General features: G+C 38.7%; 1 protein-coding gene across 2 annotated transcripts in view; it reads left to right on the forward strand.

Annotated features, from left to right (window-relative positions):
- Positions 1-24124, forward strand: part of LOC149233824 (uncharacterized) — a 337293-nt gene that overhangs the window by 157059 nt on the left and 156110 nt on the right. For both annotated transcript variants that reach the window (XM_089379859.1, XM_089379860.1), the window contains exons 6-7: positions 1577-1658; positions 1834-1883. In XM_089379859.1, coding sequence (XP_089235985.1) covers positions 1577-1658; positions 1834-1883 — 132 coding nt within the window. The remainder of the gene's footprint in view (positions 1-1576; positions 1659-1833; positions 1884-24124) is intronic.

The following is a 24124-nucleotide window of genomic DNA, read 5'->3' on the forward strand; positions in this document are numbered from 1 at the left end:
CTCTCTCTCTCTACTACGCAGAAATGAGTCTCTTCTCTACTGCGATGAAATGGGTCTCTCTCTCACACATGTGAAGCCGGAAGCTGTTGAATTTGAAGCTGCAACTGCAGAAGTAAAGATTGACTTGCGTGGCCTAGAAGATCTCCTCTTTGGAACTGCGTTGTAGGTTCATCTGAACCTCCTCTGAAAGCCGCAACTTCTGGTGGTGGAATGAAGTCAATCCGATGAACGGTTTGCAAGATATCGACTGCCCTAGTTTGAAGCCGAAAACTGTTGAAACTGAAGCTACAACTGCAGAAGTAAAGATTGACTTGCGTGGCCTAGAAGATCTCCTCATCTGAACTGCGCTGTAGGTTCATCTGAACCTCCTCTAAAAGCCGCAACTTTTGGTGGTGGAATGAAGTCAATCCGATGAACGGTTTGCAAGATATCGACTGCCCTAGTTTGAAGCCGGAAACTATTGAAACTGAAGCTGCAACTGCAGAAGTAAAGATTGACTTGCGTGGCCTAGAAGATCTCCTCATCTGAACTGCGCTGTAGGTTCATCTGAACCTCCTCTGGAAGCCGAAACTTTTGGTGGTGGAATGAAGTCAATCCGACGGTCGGTTTGTGAGATATGGTCTGCCCTAGTTTGATAATGAAGCCGCTAATGTTGATGCTGCTGATCTAGGGTTTGCTACTGCTGATATGAATAAGATTTATTGTACTATTTCTCTCTGCTGAATTATTGAAGATAAAAGAAGATTTGATCAAAGGGTTTCCCCACACATTGTGGGGTTTGTCCCTGGCTAGCCGCCACATCTTGTGTCTCTTGTCTTGGCTTGTTTTCTGTCGATCGTTTAATGTTCTATCTGCACTTTACTTTATGTACGTGTGATTGCTAATCTTTGGAATATAATAAGGAAAAGAAGTAAACTGTTATAAACATAGAACATACCATAACTTATCAGGATACTATGATTTTTTCTGGTTTTAGAGCAAAATCAAGTGGAAACACATGAAATAGAGAAGTTATGGTATTGTACACCAAAGCAAGCTTAATTTCTTTGTAGTAGACATGCAAATAGACATGCCTAAACACAGAATTCCTGTTTCATTAAATAATATTAATAATTATATAGAACATTCTACTGTTCTGGGCAAGAAGAAGATTTTCTGAAACTCCCCGAGGGATTAGGGATGCATTCTAAAACATATCAGGATCTGTGCAATATTTGAATTAAAGTCTTAAGATTTCCTCTTTTGGAGTCTGGACTTCCCAGAGGTTATTCCTTCTATATTGAACCCAAAGTTAATTATCCCTATAGTATAAAGAAAGTTAAAGAGAGAATTACATAAGTGTCATCAAATACACAAACTAGGGTCTGTGAGACTTACCATTTTAATGTATTAGAAGGTAAGGCAACGCAAGTCATTTTCAATAAAATTTCTGTTTGATATAAATTGGAAATTGTTTTTCTAGAGTGTATGACTATGAATGCGTTCAATGCATATGGCTTTGGCTTCAAATATGCAGCTATTTGTGCATGACCTTGTGTTTCTAGCATATGCTGACATATATCCTGTCAATGAACAGATTTGAATTGCTGCATGAGGAAAGCATTGAATATAGTAAGCTTGGTCTTCGTGATAATGTTGCACAAATCTGTGTTCTAGAGGTATACTTTACTGCTCAATACATATTTTTTAGTAATGCTTATTGCAATAGAAATTAGAATGTATGTCTACTAGAACTATATTCTGTTTTAGTCTATTTTGGTTAATCCTCATTTTATCTTTGACTTAAATTGGAATAATTTCTTGATATTAGATTCTTTGGTAATGTTTACTTAGTCAAAATACCCAGGCAATGCACAAGTTGGAGCCTGTGATTCTGGAAACAGGTACTACTCATCTCTTAAGGTCCATATTAAAAATTTAGAATGAGGAATATATATATATATATATATATATATATATATATAAGAGACTGGTAGCATTTTCATTATATAGACTGGAAAAGGGCCAGGTCCCATACAAAATTCAAGTTTGTGCTTTCTGCAATTTTCATCAATTTACATTGGATAGGGACCTTCTTGCTACCGATATTATTTACATATATTCTTATAGCAAAACTATAACTGTAGACTCTCCAGAAAACACCACTATATTCTATACATCGACATAGCATATATATAAAATAAGAAGAATTCTTTCAGCTGCTACCAGGCTCGGCTTCTTCACCCACGGGATTATCCACAGAAGTCAATTCCTCTGCGACATCCTCTTCTTCATCCAGGACCCGCACAACAGCAACAACCTCGGCACCAGCAGCGTTGATGACCGTAGCATCCCCAACCCCAAAAACTTCCTTTAAGACCCCGACAGTTGCAGTTTCTACTTTAATTTCGATGTTGTCGACCTTTTGCTGAACACTCAGCACATCTATGCACAGGCCTTCCATAGTCTTCTGCAATAATTCCAAATCTTTACCCAATCCTGATAATTGAGCATAGATAACAGCCATGTTTTCGTTAATTTCCTTAACGATATCCTTTATTATTTGTTTACAGGAGCTCTCCACCAGGTTCTCAATGCTTCCACCACTGCCATGACCAGACCCCGAGCTACCAAACCCTGAACCTTCCCCACTGCCATTACGCGCGGAGGCCATCTTTGCAGCAATAAGACTCTGAACTATAACAATATTTTGACTGGAGCGAGCTACATGAGGAATATATTGGCAAGGAGTTTTAAAATCATTTTTAGTGAATAGAACAGACGCTCTTGTTTTAAACTTAAATAGCATTATAGGTAATGATTTCAGTGCCTTTATGAATCAAGGAGTTGATGAATAATTCTGTTAACTATGAGTAGGATATATCATATAGCAGCAGTATATGGGCTCTGATTTTAAATTTCTTTTTGGTCTCACAAAATATGTTCACTTGCTTTGGATATGTAGGGTTACTATTTAAGTTTGAGGTTGGACAATTCCATGTAAATTGAATGACAAGCATGCCTTGTTAGAAAATGATATTGTAATGTCATGACTCGTAGCCAATGGTGTTAACTTTTAACTGGAGTATTTTATATCATGCTTGTATTATACTTCCATGTATTAATATTATTTAATGTAATAACTTATGAATAACAGTATAACTATTAGTCATGCCTGTACAAAGAGTCATGTTACAAATATATAGCCTCTATTACTGAACGTTGTATCATTTATTCATCAGTATTTAATTAATATATTTTATTTTTTGAGTGCCAGTGCATAATTGTTCACATTAATTTTCATGGTAGAACCCTTTGGACTGGTATTAGAGCAGAACTACATTGGCCTTTGGCCATGTTGTCATGTTTATGGTTTGAACTTTGAACATTGAAGGCCCATGGCCATGGAATAGCCTCCACAGCTTAAATATTGTTTTGCCCAGTGAATTAGAGACAGACCGAAAATTGACAAACAAAGAAATGCTAGTTTCAAGAAAATAAATCACTGCCCAAGCTACCTGTGGTAGGAAATAAAACAAATATAGCATCTTTCTTCGACATCTGGCCATCTAACACGACTCTATTTTTTCCCTTTGTCAAGCAATCTATATTTTGATAAATTCTAGAATGTACTGTATTACTTATTGCTTCTATCTTCGACATTTCAGCCAGCTAAGGTGTGATATGGCCCTTTTGATGTTTTCTGACACTCAATTTTCCTTGATGAGCTCTTGAGATAATTTTTAAGAAAGGCTTTTTGGAATTTTGATGGTATTGCTCTTTTGAATAAAGAAAGCATCCACTATTATGATACGTTTGATTAAGGAGCCAATGCAGCCATATTATAACACGGAGGTTTATCTATTTATAAAGGTCTTAAGTTCTCCTCTAGAAATGAAATCATGTCCTTACTTCCTGATGATGGACAGCGCCTTACACAATTAGATCAGTCAGTGCAATGGTTATTCTCAGCAAGCAATAGAATCTTTTTCCATTTGGTACACAGTAGTATTCTCCCATTTTTATAATATTTCAGTTTTTAAATTTCACTGATCTTCTATGCTTATCTAGCAGAAACTCATTTCAATTGCAGAATAGTTTGGCTTTAATCTTTCATACAATATAGAAACCAAAATATGCTCAATAAAGGCCTCCATGGTCAGTGTGATAACAGCAATCATTATTCAAAAAAGATGTTTTCTTTAGGTTTCAAGACAGCCTTAAAGGATGATAGAAGTTGAAGATTTTAATCAAAAGGTGTGTCTTGCAGAACTGCTTCCAGCAATACTGGGAAGAGTTCTTGCCATATTAGATAAGAAGAGCTGCATGTGGAGAATGAATTAATTCTTGACCTGCTTTCAGTATTGATCTATGAGTTGGTTTTGCATGCCCACTTTGTACCGACATTGGATGTACTCTTTAGTCCCTTTGGCCTACTTTTGTGGTCACTTGCTGGAGCTTAATAAAGTTATTTTATATTATCTTACAACTGCCATTTGCACAAGAGATACTAACACACATAAAAGAACACTTCTTGGGAAAATTGAAGCTGTCAATATAATTATTTGTTTACCACATCACATTGAGGACCTCTTGTTCAAATAAAATGTCATCTCCAACCTGAGAAGAATAAAGAAGGCACAAAAGCCATTGTTGTTGCCATTTGAAAATTAGCTAAGGGAAAAATATCTGCCTGCTCTACATTTCAAAAGTTGATGTTATGAATAAAATATATATAAAATAATACAAATAATGTAAATAATGATAATGATTAATGATTAATTAATTAATAATTAGTAGAGAAGAGGCATGTATCTGTGGACATGACCACTCGTGAAAGGGTACCTGCCTAGGTATATAAGCGGGCCCTTCATTTGTAACAATCATCATCTCACTTCTGAAGCTAGAGCTTTGTGGCTAGAACCCTAACCAGACGCGATGGCCCTCTGCGTCACTCGAAACCTCGGTGAATCCATGCCTAATCTCGCACGAAGCCCAGAAGCGCAGTCAAGAGCGGGGTTGCCAAACCGATTGATGAATTTGGAGCTGCAAAAACGTCCTCTGCATGCCGATCTTCCAAAATTGGAACCCTGCAATGGACGAGCATTGATTGGAGTAAATGAAGCGGTTCGGCAAAAGAAGGATCTGCGGATCGGGCGATTGACTGTCTGCTCAGCGGCAGCAGCAAACGAAGATGAAGCCGCCGGTATTTTGGATTATCAGAAGCTGTTGCAGGTTTATTTTGGGACTCGTGCAGAACCAAAGCATGGATCTGGGAACAAATCAAATAATTTTACCACGAATCCCTTTTCAAGCGCAGAGGATCTCCGCAAGGCAAGTGAGTTCCAAAGATATGCTCAGGAAATGAAGTTTTTAAACAGATCGGATACGGAGTTGGATGGATCAGATCTGACACGAATCGAGCCACCCCAGATTGCCAGGTCCGGTTTCCAAATCTTTGTAAAGACGCCAAAAGGAAATACAATCGTGATCTGGACTTATGACAGCGACAGGGTTTTAGATTTGAAGAACAATATTGCCGATCAGATTGGCTACCCGGCTGAGAAACAACACCTGTTAAATGAGGGCAGATCGCTGCAGGAATGCAGAACCATGCAAGAATACAACATCAAGCCAGGCTCTACAATCATTCTCAATATGAGATTACGAGGAGGAGCCGAAAGCGCTGGACCTAGCTCGCAAAGCAAAGGGTCTTTTAAGGAAGCAGTGAAGGGCAAAGGGAAAAACCCCACAGTTGTCACTGAACCTCCGGGGCAGTACATTGTAGATCAAATGCCGGAGAGCCCATCTATCGCCATCGAAATACCAGAGGTAAATGATATATATTCAGAGCTACAAAAAAATGCAGTCATTTGTAGATTTAATGGCTTTTGGCCTAGAACTGATGCATTGTATCAATGGATCCACTCGGTTTGGACAAAAAATTGCCAAATCTACCTATACCCTAAGGGTTTCTTTATAGTATGTTTTCACACAGAAGAAGAAAAGGAAACAGTTCTCAACCAAGGGTCATGGTTCTGTGGCAATGCTGGACTTTTTATTACCCCTTGGTTTCCTGATTTTGATGCCAACACCATGGTGGTATCAAGGATGCCAGTATGGGTTAGGATGCATAATCTTCCTTTACATTTTTGGCATTCAAAGGCTCTAATAGCAATTGGAAATACCTTGGGGAGAATGTTAAAGATAGACGGAGAGAGACACATAAAAGGAATATTTACTTTTGCCAGAATATGTGTCGAGGTAGATCTCAGCCGAGGACTACCTGAAAGCATCATCCTGAATTTCAATAATACACAGTGGAAACAGCCTTTGGACTATGAGAATACAGCTTTCAAATGTCGGGGATGTCAACAAACAGGTCATCTGTACAATGCATGTCCAAGCCTCAACAAGAGCAAGCAACAACAAAGGAAGTCGAAAGGATGGCAGAACATAGATGCAGCATACAAGAAGGCAACTACAGCAAAGAAAGAACAAAATACAACTAAGGAAAAAGATCAGGACAATAAGGATAAGGAGATTAATGAGGAAAAGGATCAAGAGCTCCAGCTGGAAATAAGTGGTAATAAACGAAGTCACAGTCCCGAAGGATCGGATTCAGATAAGGAGCAACCAATGAGCACAATGGAAAACCAGCTTGCCATTATTGACCCCACTCCCAACATGGATGGTTGGCGAAAAGTGGAGAAGAAGAAGGGCAGGAAGACTTAGGCTAGCTGGTTATAGGAGCGGCACTTTCTTTTTCTGCTTTTAGGCAGGACTGTATATTGCGGGCCATATGATCTACTTTCATACAGTCAAATTGAATGCTCAATGCATATACTATGTAACTTTTTATTTTAATAAAAAGTTTGATTTTTTTCTTTGGAAAAACAATCATCATCTCACTTGTATTTAAATATTCTTATATAATATATTATCTGTTCCATGATGGACATTCTTATATACCAGATATTCTGAGTATTCCACTGTGTATACGAACTTTGTTCGTTACATTGGTATCAGAGCTTAAACGAACTTTGTTTGATCAAGCCTTTTCATCAGTAAGCTTTGAGGACAAAGTTTTTGAGGAAGACAATGTTATGAATAAAATACATATAAAAATAATACAAATAATGTAAATAATAATAATAATGAATAATGATTAATTAATTAATAATTAGTAGTGAAGAGACATGTCTTTATGGACATGACTGCTCGTGAAAGGGTACCTGCCTAGGTATATAAGCGGGCCCCTCATTTGTAACAATTATTATCTCACTTGTATTCAAATATTCTTATATAATATATTATCTGTTCCATGATGAACATTCTTATATACCAGATATTCTGAGTCTTCCGCTACTTATACGAACTTTGTTCGTTACAGTGGATTAAAAGAAATGTTAATGTGACTTAAAATATCTATCTATCGATATCCATATTTGACTAAATTGCTTTCTTTAATCTTTATTTCTTAAGAAAATGATATTTACATGTGCTATATACAAAACAGGGTGGGTGGTGCATGCAGCGGCTAGAGGCGAAAAGTAGAAGCTAGAGGTGCTCAGGGGGTTTAATAGTAAATACTAATAAGTATGTCTAACCCTTAGAAGGCATAACAACTTTAAAATTGTATGGTCCAGGGTCATAATAGAGAGCTAAAAGCAAGCGCGTTGGTCAGTTGGCCGCAATAAATGTTAGCTTTTGGGGTCACTCTGAAAGTGTTGACACCATGTTTGGGGGTTTTTCATGAGTTTTGGGGTATATGGTGTATGACCAACACATTAGTCCATGATGGATTTGCACATTGGAGATGAATTACCCAGTGGACGCTTGGCCTTAGTTGGGTGCTTGCATGATAGTTTATCTTAGGGCGTTGGAGATCTTTAGACAGCTAGTCTACATGCTAGCAACATGGAGATGGTTGTTTGTTGGGAGAACACCTTGACTAGGAGCATTGTGCATATTGGATGAGGGCATTGGGCCTTAGATAACATAGGGCAGCTTGGATGCTTGTATGGAGTCTTGGAGTTGATTCAGAATTAGTGCTAAATGCTTCATCATACTAACCTGGATTTTTATAATAAATTTCTCAATTTTCCGTAGTTGTGTTTAAAATTGACTTAATTAATTTAAAGACTGAAGTTTAAAACTAGAACTGAAATAACATAAGCAATAGTCAACAAGTTGATAACAAAGTTCAACCATTTGGGCTACATCTCTCGGTTTGCCTTCAAATGATGAACTAATCTATTCAAAACGATGCAAAATATGTCATTACAGCTTTTTACATCAAATAATATCCTTCAATCTACAAAAACAATCTCTGATGTCCTCGAAGAGGATAATAGCTTAGGTTCCCAACCTCCAGTGGCTGCTTCATGCAATTAAATAAACACAACTCTCCTATTCTTCCAATAAAGGGGCTTTCTATTGTTGATAATAGCCTAGGTTCCCAACCTCCAGTGGCTTCTTCATGCAATTAAATAAACACAACTCTCCTATTCTTCCAATAAAGGGGCTTTCTATTGTTGATCTTCTTCTATGAATCCAATCCACTGCCTTATATTGTTTCTTAGGCAAATGGTGTATGGCTAAGGTGCTATTTTTTTGGCATGAAGGTTGGGGTTTGAATCCCTCCAAATTCAAAGCACTTCCCCTTCTCATTGATGGAGATATACTTCGCTTCCACTCTGTGGTTTCTTCCTCTTCATGTGTTGTGAATTTGGTGATGGCCTGATGCATTTTTTTATGCAGGGAAAATGCATGAAAGAGCCACAAAAGTTACGATATTGGAACAAAAAGTCGGTGGTCAATTCCAGTTGGTTGGATAGGAGATGATTCACAAAGGAACAAGATTCTGTAGAAATTTCACACAAAATTACTAACAGTTCTCTTAGTGATTTTGTCAAGCACTTAGCATACACAGATTTTTGTCTCCAATAAAAGTTGAAAGTAAATGCATTTAACTCAACATTCACAACTTGAATTATACGAGCAAAAATACAATGCTAAGCAACTTGCAGCAGAAAAATAATGATAGTAGACAAGCATTTATTAACACAATGATGTTGGGGCAAAGGCCAGGGAAAAAATCAGAGAAAGAGATTTTTATTGAGCATGTAGGAATTAAATTCAGAGTACAACTCAGCAATACAAAACAGATTATCTCTTTACCTTCTGCTGCACCTCCTTGAAAAATGTTCCAAATCTGCCCTCCTTGATTTCTGTGCCAAGATTGTGCAGAAATCTGTACAGATGTATGGAACTGTACAGTGAGATTCCAGCCCGCTCTTTCTTGATTTCTGTGCAGAAATTATACCTGTTACTGTTCAAACAGTAAGGAATTTCCAGCCTGTCTTTTGCCTTGGAAATGGTGCCTCAAACTTCCGTTCACACTGCTGTATGGTCGCTGTACTTTTCAGCAGTAATTAATGCTGAATCTTTACTAGGATTTTTGTGCCCTTCTCTCTTTGATTTGCACTCAGTTTCTGCTACAAAAAAAAACTTCCTCTCAGCTCTTCTCTCTCAGATTCAATGCACTCATGAATGCTTGCTCTCTCTCTCTCATGTGAATCTCTCACAATCACTCATGAATCTCTCACAACGATGTCTTTCTCTCTAAAAAGTTGTTTTCATACTTTTTCTCTCAATGACCTAACCCTAACTTCTCTAACCATCTTTTCAATGGCTCAGATTAGATTAGATCTAGGGATAGCATTTAATCTCACATTAAATACACTTTATTTAATTTTCTCTTTAAATGCACTTTTAAGTCATTAATTACAAAAAGTCACTTTTTATAATATAAAGTACAAAATTCACTTTTATAATATAAAATCACTTTATATTAAAAAATTCACTTCATAGAGAGAACTTTAATGCCCCCTCAATGATAGACATCAAAACATGGAAGAAGACCTCTTGAGCTACAATTTCTCAACACTCCCTCTTAGCAAGGGAGTTATTTTTGACATGTCCGCCACCAAGATCACTTTGCAAAGCCGCCACATTGTTTGCTGTAGAAACTCCCTCTGACTTTGGAGCTGGTCCTGCTACCTGTCCTGGTCCTTGAACTGGAGACCTGTGCTAGCCTCTAATGCTCTCCTCAACATCATCCAACAATGTCATCTCATACTAGCTGACCCTCTTGTTGGTACTAGGATGAGGCTCTCACTCACTTCCTTGAGCATCCTGCTCTCCCTCTGTCTCTAGCATTGTTTTAGAATCTGATATCTAACCAGATCCTTCGTATATAGGCTGTCGCTGCACTACATACACACTGTCTCTCTGATCACCAAGGAATACAACCTCGATCGGATGCACTCCCATTGGATAGATAAATGCATGTCTTTGCTTGAACAATGTTGCGTATCCATCATCTTCCCGAGTTAACACTGAGAGCAAGTTCTTCTTTTGCCTTGGAGCAAACAACAACTCGTCCACTTTCAGCAGTTCACGAAACTCAAGTTGGAACCTGACTCATCCAATTTCAGCAGTTCACGAAACTCAAGTTGGAACCTGACTCATCCAATTCCCCTAATTGCATGAACTGTGTCCACTCCAGTCTCTATATAGTGACCTAGACTCGCCTCTGAAATACTGAGAAATATATCCCATATTGCTATGATGTGTCAAGATGACCCACTATAAATGATCCATGTCCTTGCATCCTCGTACTCGATACTGCCCCTGCTTGAATCAAGGGAGACAAGTGAGAATTCCTTCTCAAACTTCTCTGTGAAGTCATTCACTGTAGTTGAAGCTGCCACTGGACTTGCTTCCTCCTTCCCTTCTTATTTAGGCACTGTCCTGCATATTGACCATACTGATTACATGCAAAACAACAGACCTTGCTCATATCCTTCTTTTTAAAAGTGCATCCTTTCCCCTTCTTCTTACCTTTTCTCTTTCCTATAAGAGTGACATTCTCTTCTTCATCCTTATATCGCTGAGTTGCTTCACTATTGTTCTTCCTTATTTCGTTTTGTATACAATCATCCCACAATCTTTCCCATGAGGGAAGATTCTCCCGTGCAATGATCCCCTCAACAAAAACTTCCCAACTCTTAGGAAGACCACTTAAGGCAATCTTGACCAACTCTGTAGGTGGTATAGTCTCACCTATGGCAACTAACTCATCCCTCACCTGAGTGATTTTGATAAGGTATGAAGTAACATTGTCATTTTTATTGCTTTCAACTTTTCTCTTAAAACCATTTTCCTGTTTTCATTTGAGCTCTAGTACATGTTAGTTAATGCTTCCCACATCTCGAAAGCATACTTATTTTCTCTCACATGAGGAATGACATGATCCTTAATGCCATCAAGAATCAGTCTTTTTGCCTTGGCATTCTTCTTCTTGAAGTATGCCAACAATGTAGCATTCATAAATATGGTCACTGCCTTCTCGACTATTTCCCACACCTCATTTTCATCAAACATAGAGACTATTCTCTACCTCCAGACACTACAGTTCTCAATCCCTTCTAACCTGTCTTCTACCCTTGAACCTGAAGCCATGAATTTACTCAAATGACAACTAACTCAATACAAAATTGTTCCCCTTCTGCTCAAGTAACACCCCACTACCTTGTGTCTTTATGTTTTCTTGTTACTTCTCTGTTTTTCCCTCTTTCAGACTGGCTTTGTGTAACATAGGACAATATACAATTGTGTATAACATGTTGGAAACTAGACTAAATTGAGAGAGGGGGGAGGTGGGGAGGGGGTGAATTAGTTTAGTGCATTCATGGACATAAATTTCTTTTCTTTGCAATGGTTAATTGGGCTATTATATGAGCATCTTATGTTATGAATTTAATTTATATAAAAATAATATAAATGTAAATATATAAATAATAATAAATAATAGTTAATTAAATAGTAATTAGTTAATGAAGAGGGATCTTTCATGAAGGGGTACCTGCATAGATATGCAAGCAAGTCCTCATTGTAATCATCATCTTATATCTTCTGTACATTCTTATATAAACATATTACTATCCTTTTTATTCCTGCCGCCTACACCTACCTACAGGTTAGTGAGAAAAGCCTTCAACCCCACAAGGTGTGGTTGGTGGCAGGGAACTAAGAGAAGGAGATGTCACACTAAATCTCTTTTCTCTTCGATTAAGCCATCTCCTAGTTTAACTATGACCGCTCGTCCCTAAATGGAAAACTAAGTTAAAAGAAATGTGAGTTTCTAGGAGAGATGTTAAAGTGAAAGTGGATTACTTTTAAGAATTATGAGCAAAATATGATATGAGCAATAAAAATCATTAACATGGTAAAACCATAAAAACCAGTGCCTCAAGATAAATTGCTCAATAGGAATGAAAGATACATTTGCCCAAAACAAAAGTAGAATGCTTCCAACAATGAAAGCAAAGCAATCCTGAAATAGAAACAAAGATGTTAGCACGATAATCAATACAAGATGCAAAATGCTTTCAAAATATAATCAATGCTTAAATCAAAGCATAGAGAGATATCTTACAAAAGGAAAATGAAACAATGCTTGCCAACATAAAATATTCAACAATGATAAGTAGAATGGACGATTGCAAGTAAAACTATAAGATGTATTAGCATGAGATGCACTTATACTAGATTTGGATGCAATTACTCTTGGTTATTTCTAATCTAAAATGCCGAAGCCAAGTGAGAAGTCTTCCTCTTAGCTCTTACCAAAGGGTAAAAATTGGGGTGACTGTAAGAAAGAGGGGGCGAGGGCACATAAGTGTCATTAACGATACCCGTCCCCTGAGTCTTACGAGGCAGCGTGTGCTTTCGTTTCTACAAGGGGACAAGCCATTTTCATAATTGCAGGGTCACAACGCTTTTACCTTACTTCATACCAGATGGAAGAATTTTCCAAGAAAGCCTTTTTCCCTATACTTTTTATCAACCAAGCTTATGCTTGGAGGTTAATTTTAGTGAGGTTTGGTATATCTGATGGCCAAAAAAAGGTTAACATTGGGGTAAGTCATAGTCCCAAGATAGTCAGAATTGGATAAGGCACATCACAAAAAGAACCTATGGATTTGCGTGCGAGTAGGCAGGCTCTCAGGATGGATTTCACAGAAGACATCTGATGCCATGGGGCATCTTTTTGTATCATATTTATAACCTTATCCCTTGTCATTTTTATTTAATTAGTTTTATTTCATGAATAAATTGTCATTTATGCTCTTAGAATAAATTTCGATTTCTTCATTTCTGTACTTGATTTTATTTGATGATATTTTGAATGGATACTGCTGATATATGCCTTTCGTTGGTGGATGCAGATTCCAGGCTCTTGCACACTATCACTTCATATCTAGCATGCATTCCCATATGTAGCCAAATGTTGACCATTAGATTGACACCTGATGATTATACGAAGATTCCATGCCCAAGGATCCAAAGAACACTTGTACCATCAGATATCATTAGTCAACCGAGTTTTTTAAACTCTACTTTTATTTCTCTTCATTTTTTTTGTACCCAGATTCTACACCCTACAGGGAATTGTAATAAGTGATAGTAGTAATGATGAGTTTTGAGTCTGTAATAGGCCTAGGATGTTGGGTCTCCATCATCAAAAGAATACACCTTGGAGTGTTTGATTTTTTTTTTTTTTTTAATTTGGTTAATTATCATTTCTTTTTTAGAGATAGATAATTTTCTAGGTTTTTCAATTACTTTTTACCCCAAAGCCGCGGTGACGGTTTGAACGTTGAGCCCCTAACACATCTTAGTGTCTAGAGTCGATGTATATTACCATACTGGATCACACAAAAAAATTCGTGGAATTTGGTTAGGTCTAGGTAGTCATTTTTTATTTTTTTAGATTTTCTGCACTACGGAAATTCTAAATAAATTTGTAATTAAATTGTAATAAGTGTAGTCTAGAGAAGTTGTATGGGGTATGAATAATAAAAATTACACCTCACCCTCAACTTTCTATTGTGTCACACTTTGAGGGGTTAATAATGTGTTCTATACCCTCAAAACCCATTTTTCCTATGTTTAATGGAAAATGTGGCAATTAATTAGAATAGATTTAAATAAAATAGAGAAAATTAAATTATTCCATGTGACAGAATGACATGGAAATGACTTGGAAATTATCCAAAGTCAAAATATTGAGTCAAAGGACATGTGGATGATGACTGAGCACACTGCATCATAAATACAACATTATCTCAAAGAAATCAAATTTCCCAGAGTTAATGCAACACTTGCACATGTGGAAAAATCGAATTTCTTGAAGGAGTTAATGCACAGAGGAATATTTGACTGGATTTTTGTGGAGGATTTCATGGGAGTTTGTCTCACTTACACTCCACTTCATCTACACTCAACACTTCAGTTTGGGATTCGAGTTTCTCTTGAGGGGACCACACATTCTCTTGGAGGATCTACGTTATTCCTCATTGGGATCATCTACAGTGGTGGCATCACATGGATAGAGTTTGGTTTTGGACTTGAGTCAACTGCTTATCTTGGTTCACACTTCAGTTTACTATTGTGCCACATAGAGAATTTGATTTCTCTTGGAGGAGTTCATGGTGACACACAGGGAATTCAATTTGCTTGAGTGGCTCTCTCATCTCCACTTAGAGCTTGGCTCTCTCTACCTTGGGATTGGCTCCAATGCCATTTGTCATTGTCATTCTTCATTGGGATTTGCTTCCAACTCTCTATATAATAAGGCTATGGGCTCTCATATTGTATCATGTTATGAGCTATTGGGCTTGAGGAAACTCTGTCTGTTTGTACTTGCACATTTTTACTATAATCAAGACTTTGGGGCTACATGGCTCATGTTCTCTTGGCATTATGAGGTGACTTCTTTTCATGCTATTGCTATTATTTTCATTTTTTTTTGCATATTGAATGAGTATTAGATTGTATTTGCCATCTTATTTGGATTGGTGTGTGAAATCTATCTTGCATACCCATTGATTTAGAGCAATATTTTAAGAATAGGCTTTCCAACTCATTTTACGAGGAATGTTTGGTTATCCTATCTATTATATTGCTCTAATCCATGTATGAATTAATATTTTTTCAAGTGTGTAGGAAAGATTTTCATTTTGTGTGTAGGAATCCATTTGGAAGTAGAGGAAATCTTCACGAGATCAACAAACTTTTGGAGCCATAACGATCCAAGACTTACCCATCTTCCACTCCAAATTCTTCCATCCAACGAAGCAAGAGGGAGTTTCTTTACTCTATGGTTACTTCATTATCATTTAAATACTTCTTTGATTCTAGCGTTTCAAAGTTAGATTTGCTATTCAAGAGTCATCATCAAAACTTGGTAAGTATGGAGGTTTACTCCCAATATTTGAGCTAATATTTTTGTACATTAAATTTGTATTCTAGTTTGTTTGTTTTGATTTATTTTCAACTAACTCTTGGTTTTTATTTTGTAGCCCATAAGCTTAAAGCATTGGACAACAAAGAGCTTTGAGGAGAGATATTGAGAAACCACTGACTTGTGTGCATGCAAGACCCCTTCACCCATTTCAAAAATCGATTTTTCAAGGGAGGCCGTGAGCATTTCAGGGGAAACTACAAGTTCATTTAGGCCGTGGGCCTTATTGAACCTTGTAGCTTGTTGTATATTCTTGAGAGAGACTCTAGTATTTTTAAATTTTTGCACTTTGTAAAGATCTCTCTCATATTGTGGGCAACCCTTTAGAGACATTTTAACCCATCTCAAGCACTAATAAAATAAAATTTCTGTTTTGAAGGAGTTTTAGATTTTTCCCATGGCATCCCCTTTTCTCATTTGAGGAGAGAATCTTTATGGTTTGACTGATTTTTTGCTTCTAGTTTTCTTAATTTCTAAACAATTAATTTCATGCATATGAATTAACTCATTCCAATCCACATGCAATTTTTCCTAATTCTAAATCTCTCACGTGCATATGCTTCAACTTATAAATTTTGAGTAAATTTTATCTTATGTGCAAGCATTCAACATTGGGACAAGTTTTGATTATTTCTTCAAGTACATGCTTCACTTTTTTGATTATACACATTGGTAATTTTCGAGGCAATTCTATTGGAACAATCATAGCTTTAAAACAATCTACGTCATTTGCTTATTTTCCATGCAAACACATATGAGTTCATTTACATGCTAAATTCTCAAAGTTTTACAAGCTACCTCATTTTCCATTCATGAAGCATTTGCATGTAAGTATATTTTGATTGGGGAATTAACACAATTTGCACTCTCATCTAGGCTTTTTAGTATAAGAAGGCTTTCAAGCCTCACTAAAATTAACCTCCAAACGTAAGTTTGGTTGATAGAAAGTATAGGGAAAAAGACTTTCTTGGAAAGTTCTTTCATTTGGTATGAAGTAAGGTAAAAACGTTATAACACTACAGTTATGAAGGTGGTTTGTCCCCTTGTAGGAACGAAGACACATGTTGGCTCGTAAGACACAGGGGATGAGTATTGTTAATGACACCTCTGTGCCCTTGCCCCCTCTTTCTTACAGTCACCCCAATTTTTACTCTTTGGTAAGAGCTCAAGAGGAGGACTTCTCACTTAGCTTAGGCATTTTAGATTAAAAATAACCAAGACTAATTGCATTCAAATATAGTATAAGTGCATCTTATGCTAATACATCCTATGATTTCACTTGCAATTGTCCATTCTACTTGTCATTATTGAATATTTTATGTTGGCAAACATTGTTTCATTTTCCTTTTGCAAGTAGAGCACTAATTACCTTTCCTTTCGCAAGTATTGAAGAGACATGTGTAATGGGACATGATCTTCCATGAAGAGGCACCTGCCTAGGTATATAAGCGGACCTCATTTGTAACAATCAAAAATCTCTGTACACTCAACAATTCTTATATAATATATATATTACTTGTCCTACAATGGATATTTACATATACCAAATATTCTGAGTATTCCTGTTGCGTATAGAAACTTTGTTTGTAACATTGGTATCAAAGCATTCCTCTGAGTATACGAACCTTGTTCGTTACATTTGTATCAGAGCTGTTCGATCCTCTGGCCATTTGATCACTGCACAAAGCCAGTCTGATTCGACTTTTGGCGATTGATATCCGTTAACATTGTTGTTGTTGAAGCGTTATGCTACAAGAATTTTGGAGATTCTCCATGTTGTTAGAGGCCCTTGGCCATAAAATTATTAAAATATTAAAAAAGAGAAGATAAAAAAATATATATATTATTAAAAAAAAGGTTGAAAATAAAAATAAAAAAATAAAAAAAGGAAAAAGAAAAAAGAACGAAGAAAGATAAAAAAAAGTGTAAAAATATAAATTAAAAAAAAGTTTATATATTTAAAAAAATGAAAGAGTTAGAAAAAAAATATATACCAAATAAATATAATATATTATTATTATTATTATTATTTTTTAAAAACAAAAAAAAGATTCGACACCACCATTGTTCCATATAGAGCTACTTTATGCCGTGATAACACCGTAAACCACATTGTCGGTAGGCCACCGCCAACGACACATCCTTGGTTGCTTCCGTCGAGCACAACAGTCTACTGCGAAGTAATTGTGCCATTGTCTAGTACAGTACAACAATTCACTGCCATCTTTTGCCTCTACTGCCGTAACATACCCCACACAGTGGCTTGGCCTTTCCCGTTGCCTTGTCCACGCATCCAATAGACCCTATAGTCGTGACAGATTGCTGCCACAACATGGTCATCACCGCCACAAATCTATGTTGCACTAGTTTTGGGGACGGGGGAATGACGGGGACAGGGGGACAAGTCCCCATAAAAGCTAGAGCGCACCCCTAAATTTTCAGTGGACAGGGGGTTAGAGACGACAATATATATATATATATATATATATATATATATATATATATATATGCAGAATTCAATATTAACATTTGTAGTTGTTTCAAGCTAGTATTATGCACAACCCTTACACTCGCCAATTAAAATCTCAAACAATTTGAAAAGGGGTTGAGTGACATTCCATTATTGGCCAGTGGACACGAGCTTTAGCTTTAGGAAACTTAAGTGTAAGTACTTTAAATTTGTAATAAGGTCCATGAACAATCTATAAAGGAGAACTATCTTTATATTGGTTTTTCTTCCTCATATTTCTTGTTAATGATGACTATGTTAAACACAAAACACATTCCCTTTTCAATAGGTTTTGCAGACTTTTATAGGAATTTATTTAAACATTTAGTACTCAATCCAATTCACAACTATCTGATTGTTTTCACAATGCTTGGGGTTGGGATGATGGAAGCACTGAACTTGAATGAGTCCTCGAAACCCACATACAATATGTAAAAGCTGAGATGATCCTAAGAAAGAACAAGAAAAATAACCACAAGGATCATCCTTTTAAAACGTTGTATTTTCTGTTTTCTTGACATGGAGGGTGCTTTTTGTAATTTTACCATTGAAAATCCAATATCTAAATCACTAGAAATCCAAAATGAAACCCATCATACAAAACCCATGTTTTGAGCTGCAACTTGTACAAAAAATTTAGATTCAATGCATTCCAAAAAAAATGAATGGGAAAAATGATCATATTGTTCAATCATCAATGTCCATGATTGTCAAAATTGAAGCTCTGTGCTTGGATTATCCCTAAAACCTTCCCAAAACATCCCTAAAATCTGCCCAGAAAACCTTTGAAATTTGCCAAAAACATTCCTGAAATCTACCAAAAACATCCCTGAAATTTGTTTGGAACATCCCTGAAATTTGTCCGAAACGTCTTATGGACGCCTGGCAAGTCCCCAAGTTCCCAACGGAGTCCCCAACAGTTTAGGGACGTTTCCTAAGGGTCCAAAAGTCCTCGGAATGCGGGGACGTAGGGTACGTGAGTATTTTTGGGGGGGACGGGTCCCCGTGCAACATACAAATCCTTATACACACTGCTAGTTATCAAACCCTCTGTTGCTTCACTCGTCCAACGATCGAACCCATTGACATAATCCTACGAACAACTGCAATTGTTGACTCTCAGCCTGTTGAAAAATGCAACAAGAAATTATCAATTTGATTTTGCCTTGATTAAATTGAGAAAATTCGAATTTCCACATCAACAGACAACTTGGATGTAGTTAATGTTGAAATTTGGTACCGGAGGACAGGTGGTTCCTTAAGGCTTTGATCTTTGGCCTAGGGAAAAGTGTCCAAAAGAATTTAATTTTTCTCCTAAAGTAACTTTATAATTTTTATAAAGTTAAATCTAATTTAAAAGTGACTTTAAGTGATAAAGTTACTAAGTCTAATTTTAAAGTGACTTTTATAAAGTCAATGAAAAATTAGAAAGGAAAAGTGACTTTGGAAATAAATGACTAAGTGGGTCTTTATTAAAGTGGGGTGAATTAAAAAATAAAAAGTGAGATTTAAATGAGCATTTAATCTCAGCCTTAGATCTCAATCTATTTCAGCCATTGGATTTAGGGATCACCCAAAAGTCACTTGGATCACCCAAAAGTCACTTGGGGTTAGATTAAAGGAGGAAAAGGAGGAAAAGGTCATTCATTCTTTCATGAGCAGATTGGGAGAAGGAGAGCAAGAGAGCAAGAGAGATTTCTGAGCAGGGAGGAGAAGGAGACAACAGCTTGGCACACATTCCAAGGCAACAGTTGAGCAGATTTGTACAGCTGGTTCAGCACACAGTGAAAGACAGATTTTGGCACGATTTTCGAGGAGTGGTTTGCACAAAAATCGAGGAGCAGTTTGCTGATTTTTCTGCACGCAAAACGAGGGCCGTACAATGCATTTATTGCAGTATGTATAGCACATTTAATGCTGGCCGTACAACAGCATTTAATGCTGAAAGTGGGCACGAAAATCGAGGAGGCCGTACAACATTTATTGCTGTCCTGTTTGCTGTAATTTCCAGTTTGCTGTGAGGCATGGGAAAAGAGATAAGTTGTAAATTTGCTTGCTGATTTTTTGCTGAATATTTCTCACTGTGAAAAAGGCATTTTCAGAAATAAAGAAGAGCTCTCGAACTGGTTTTCCCCAAGAGTTGTAGGGGGTTTTTCCAGGGTCACATTGACAAAAAATCTCAGTGTTTAAATGTGTTTTAATGGCTGTTTATTACTGCTGATTTTTATTTCTGCAATTTCCAGCATTCTGTAAAATTTCCAGAATTTGTGTTTTCAACAAATTTATTTTTTTCAGCTTGTTAAATGTATGGTTATGGGAAAGGGTATTTAACTATATGGGAGAAATAAGGAGAAACTGAAAACCGGGGTGGGAAAACAAAAATTTCTACATGGTATCGGAGCTTGAGTGCTGAAGGGCAGTTTGGGACAGCAAAAGGAAAAATTACAGCTGCTGATTTTTCACTCAGAAAATTCCAGCACGCTGATTTTTTCATAAACAACAGTTTTATCTTTACTACAGCAGTGCTATTTTTCAGTTTTAGGACAGCAGGATGTCATTGGGATTGAGGGTGGAGGATAGGTTGGATGGGCATACAAATTACAGCGTTTGGAAGGAGAGAATGTAGAGTATCTTTGAGGAGGCAGAAGTCTGGGATATCATGGTGCATACCACACAGAACCCTGTTGTTGTGCCTACTGATGCTACTCAGTTGGAAGCTTATAATAAAAAGAACAACAAGGGTAAGAGGCTGATTCTAGACGGAATCAAAGACCATTGCATTCCTCATGTGAGAGGAAAGAGCAATGCCCATGAGATGTGGATAGCATTGTCCAATCTCTACCAGAGTACCAATGAGAACCGGAAGATGGTCCTGAAGGAGAAGCTGAAGAACATTGAGATGGGTAATGATAGTGCAGCTGGATATCTCGCAAAGATTACTAATGTGAGAGATGAGTTGGCAGCGATTGGAGAGGCCATTCCACCCACTGAGTTGGTACGGATTGCAGTGAATGGCCTCCCCCGTTCATGGTTGAACTTTGCTGATGGGGTTTGTGCACATGAGACCCTTCCCACATGGGAGAGGTTTTGGGATGATTACATTCAGACAGAGATCAGGAAAGGTCAGCTTGGGGCAGCCAAGCCAGTTGAGCAGGATGAGGATGTAGAACTGGTGGCAGGAGGCAAGAAAGGCAAAGGGAAGAAGCAGGCTTCCACAAGCAGTGGTGGGGGCAAAGGCAAAGGTAAAGGTAAACAGGGGAACACACAGAAGGACTATTCCAAGGTGAAGTGTTGGAATTGTCAAAAGATGGGACACTATGCAGTTGTGTGTCCGGAGAAGAAGAAGAAGAAGGGGAAGAACCAGGACGTGGCAGCTTCAGCAGAGATTGAGGACTTTGCAGGTCGTTTTGACCGGGAGTTTGTGTTCACTACGTGTGAGTCCTCTAGTGCAGGATCACCTGCCACACAGGTTCAGAGGGAGCATGCTTTTCCCTCGATTAGCGGAGCATCTTCAGGTATCTGGTATGTGGACAGTGGGGCTTCACGTCATATGACAGGAGTCCGTGAGTACTTCTCAGAGCTTTCAGAGAGTGGCACTGATATTGAGGTAGTACTCGGTGATGACAGAGTTGTTAGAGCAGTCGGGGTGGGGACACTGTCATTTCAGAGGGAGTCCAAACCTCCCTTGAAAGTGTCAGATGTTTTTTATGTGCCGGGATGAGGAAGAACCTCATATCCATCTCAGCTTTGGAGGACAGAGGATATGAGGTACTGTTCAGGGGAGGACAGGTGTTGATGTATCCGAGGGGCACTCCAGCGGATTCAGCTAGAGTGATAGGTGTACGCCATGCAAAGGTGTAAAAGTTTGCATTCCAGCCCCTTTTGGCATTGTGTAGTAGTACCGACAGCAGAGCTAGCAGTTCTGAGCTGTGTGAGATTTGGCACCGCAGGATGGGACATATGTATCATGGAGCCTTGAGGACATTGCGGGAGATCACTACAGGTGTGCCAGATTTCAGTACTGATCACTTTGATACTTGCAGAGGTTGTGCGATGGGCAAGTTTGCCAAATCCCCTTTTCCCAGCAGTGACAACAGAGCGACTGGGATACTTGATTTGATTCATTCTGATGTGAGCGGTCAGATGTCTCATGTTTCCTTGAGTGGATATGAGTACTATGTTTTATTCATTGATGATCACTCCAGGAGGACCTGGATTTATTTCTTGAAGACCAAGAGTGAGGTCTTCAAGCGGTTTCAGGAGTTCAGAGCTCTTGTGGAGACACAGACAGGTCGGAAGATCAAGTCCCTGAGGTCGGACAATGGAGGAGAGTACACCCTTGGAGAGTTTGTTGATTATTGTGCGGAGGCAGGCATTAGGAGAGAGTTCACTGTTCCTTACAACCCCCAATAGAACGGGGTTGTAGAGAGGAAGAACAGATCCATCATAGGGGCTGCCAAAGCCATGTTACATGATTAGGGGTTTCCATTGTTCTTGTGGGCAGAGGCCTGCAACACAGCTGTTTACTTGCAGAACAGGAGTCCGCATCGTGCCTTGGGGCACATGACTCCGGAGGAGGCTTTCTTTGGGAAGAACCCTGATATTGGTCATCTTCGTATCTTTGGATGCATTACATACTCCTATATACCCAAGGAGAAGAGGACCAAACTAGAGCCCACCGCAGAGAAGGGTATCTTTGTGGGCTACAGTGAGACCTCAAAGGCCATTCGGATTTACATTCCTGCACAGAGGAGAGTTGTTGTCAGACGGGATGTGAAGTTCGAGGAGGACAGGGCCTTTAGGAGGTCACGGGAGTTAGAGTATTTGGATCAGCCAGACCCTCAGCAGCACTTGAGTCAGTCGCAGGGATCCAGTGGGCAGGGATCAGGAGGATCCGGAGGTACATCTATGAGGATGTCAGGTCCGTCAGTGAGCAATGGCTCGCCGAGCCAGAGGGGTGGTGCTCCGGGCAGCATGCAGAGCAGTTCACTAGGGAGTCCACTGATGGACAGTTCACACGGTACCTCAGCTTCTACAGGTTCAGGTGCAGGCAGGAAGACAGCAGATAGACAGTCAGGAGTTCAGGCTACTGATGGTGATGAGGAGGAGGAGTTTCATTCTCCTATGGGAGAAGCATGCTCAGGGAAGAGAAAGCCCAAGTGGCTTCAGGACACCTTGAGAGATGCCGCATCTGTCGCTGAGCCGAAGAGGCCAGTCAGAGAGAGTAGACCACCTGAGAGGTTTTGTAGCTATATGGCGATGGTTACCAGCATCCTTGACTCTGAGCCTTCTAGCTATGAGGAGGCAGCTAGCCAGCAGGTCTGGAGAGAGGCCATGTAGGAGGAGTATTCTTTTATCATGAAGAATGATGTTTGGGAGGTGGTGCCGAGGCCTGAGGGCAAATCCGTGGTTACTTCCAGATGGCTTTACAAGGTAAAGCATGCTGCAAATGATAGCATTGAGAAATTCAAAGCAAGGTTTGTGGCTAGAGGGTTCTCCCAGGTAGAGGGAGTTGATTATGAGGAGACCTTCGCTCCCGTGGCTCGATATACTTCGATCCGCTCCATTATATCGATAGCAGCAGAGATGGGTTGGAAGATCCACCAGATGGATGTGAAGACCGCATTTCTCAATGGCTTCATACAGGAGGAGGTGTACATTGAGCAGCCACAGGGCTTTGAGGTGCATGGGAAGGAGTCCCATGTGTGCAGACTGAAGAAGGCCCTTTATGGCCTGAAGCAAGCTCCTAGAGCTCGATACTCCAGGATAGATACATATTTGCAGGGGATGGGTTTCACAAAGAGTGAGGCAGATCCGAACCTTTACTTTATTGTGATTGGTGAGGAGCCTCTCATTCTGGTGCTGTATGTGGATGACTTGGTCATTACAGGTGCAGAGAGACTCATAGAGCACTGCAAGAGAGATCTTGCGACAGAGTTTGAGATGGACATCGGCTTGATGCATTACTTTTTGGGCTTGGAGGTGTGGCAGGAGGAGGGGCATTTCTTCCTGGGGCAGGGAAGTATATTGTGGACATCCTTAGCAGATTCCACATGGAGGATTGTAGGCCCATGTCGACACTGATGATCACCAACTGGAAGAAGCTTCATGCTTAGGATTCCGAGTTGGTGGATCCCACATTGTACAGGCAGCTGATTGGTTCCTTGATGTATTTGGTCAACACTAGACCAGATATCTGTTTTGCAATCAACACGATGAGTCAGTTTATGTGTGAGCCTAGGAAGGTTCACTGGGTGGCT

Source organism: Pinus tabuliformis, chromosome J (genome assembly GCF_031772625.1).
Source record: "Pinus tabuliformis cultivar Carrire ecotype Pingquan chromosome J, CPIR1, whole genome shotgun sequence".
Classification (NCBI taxonomy): domain Eukaryota; kingdom Viridiplantae; phylum Streptophyta; class Pinopsida; order Pinales; family Pinaceae; genus Pinus; species Pinus tabuliformis.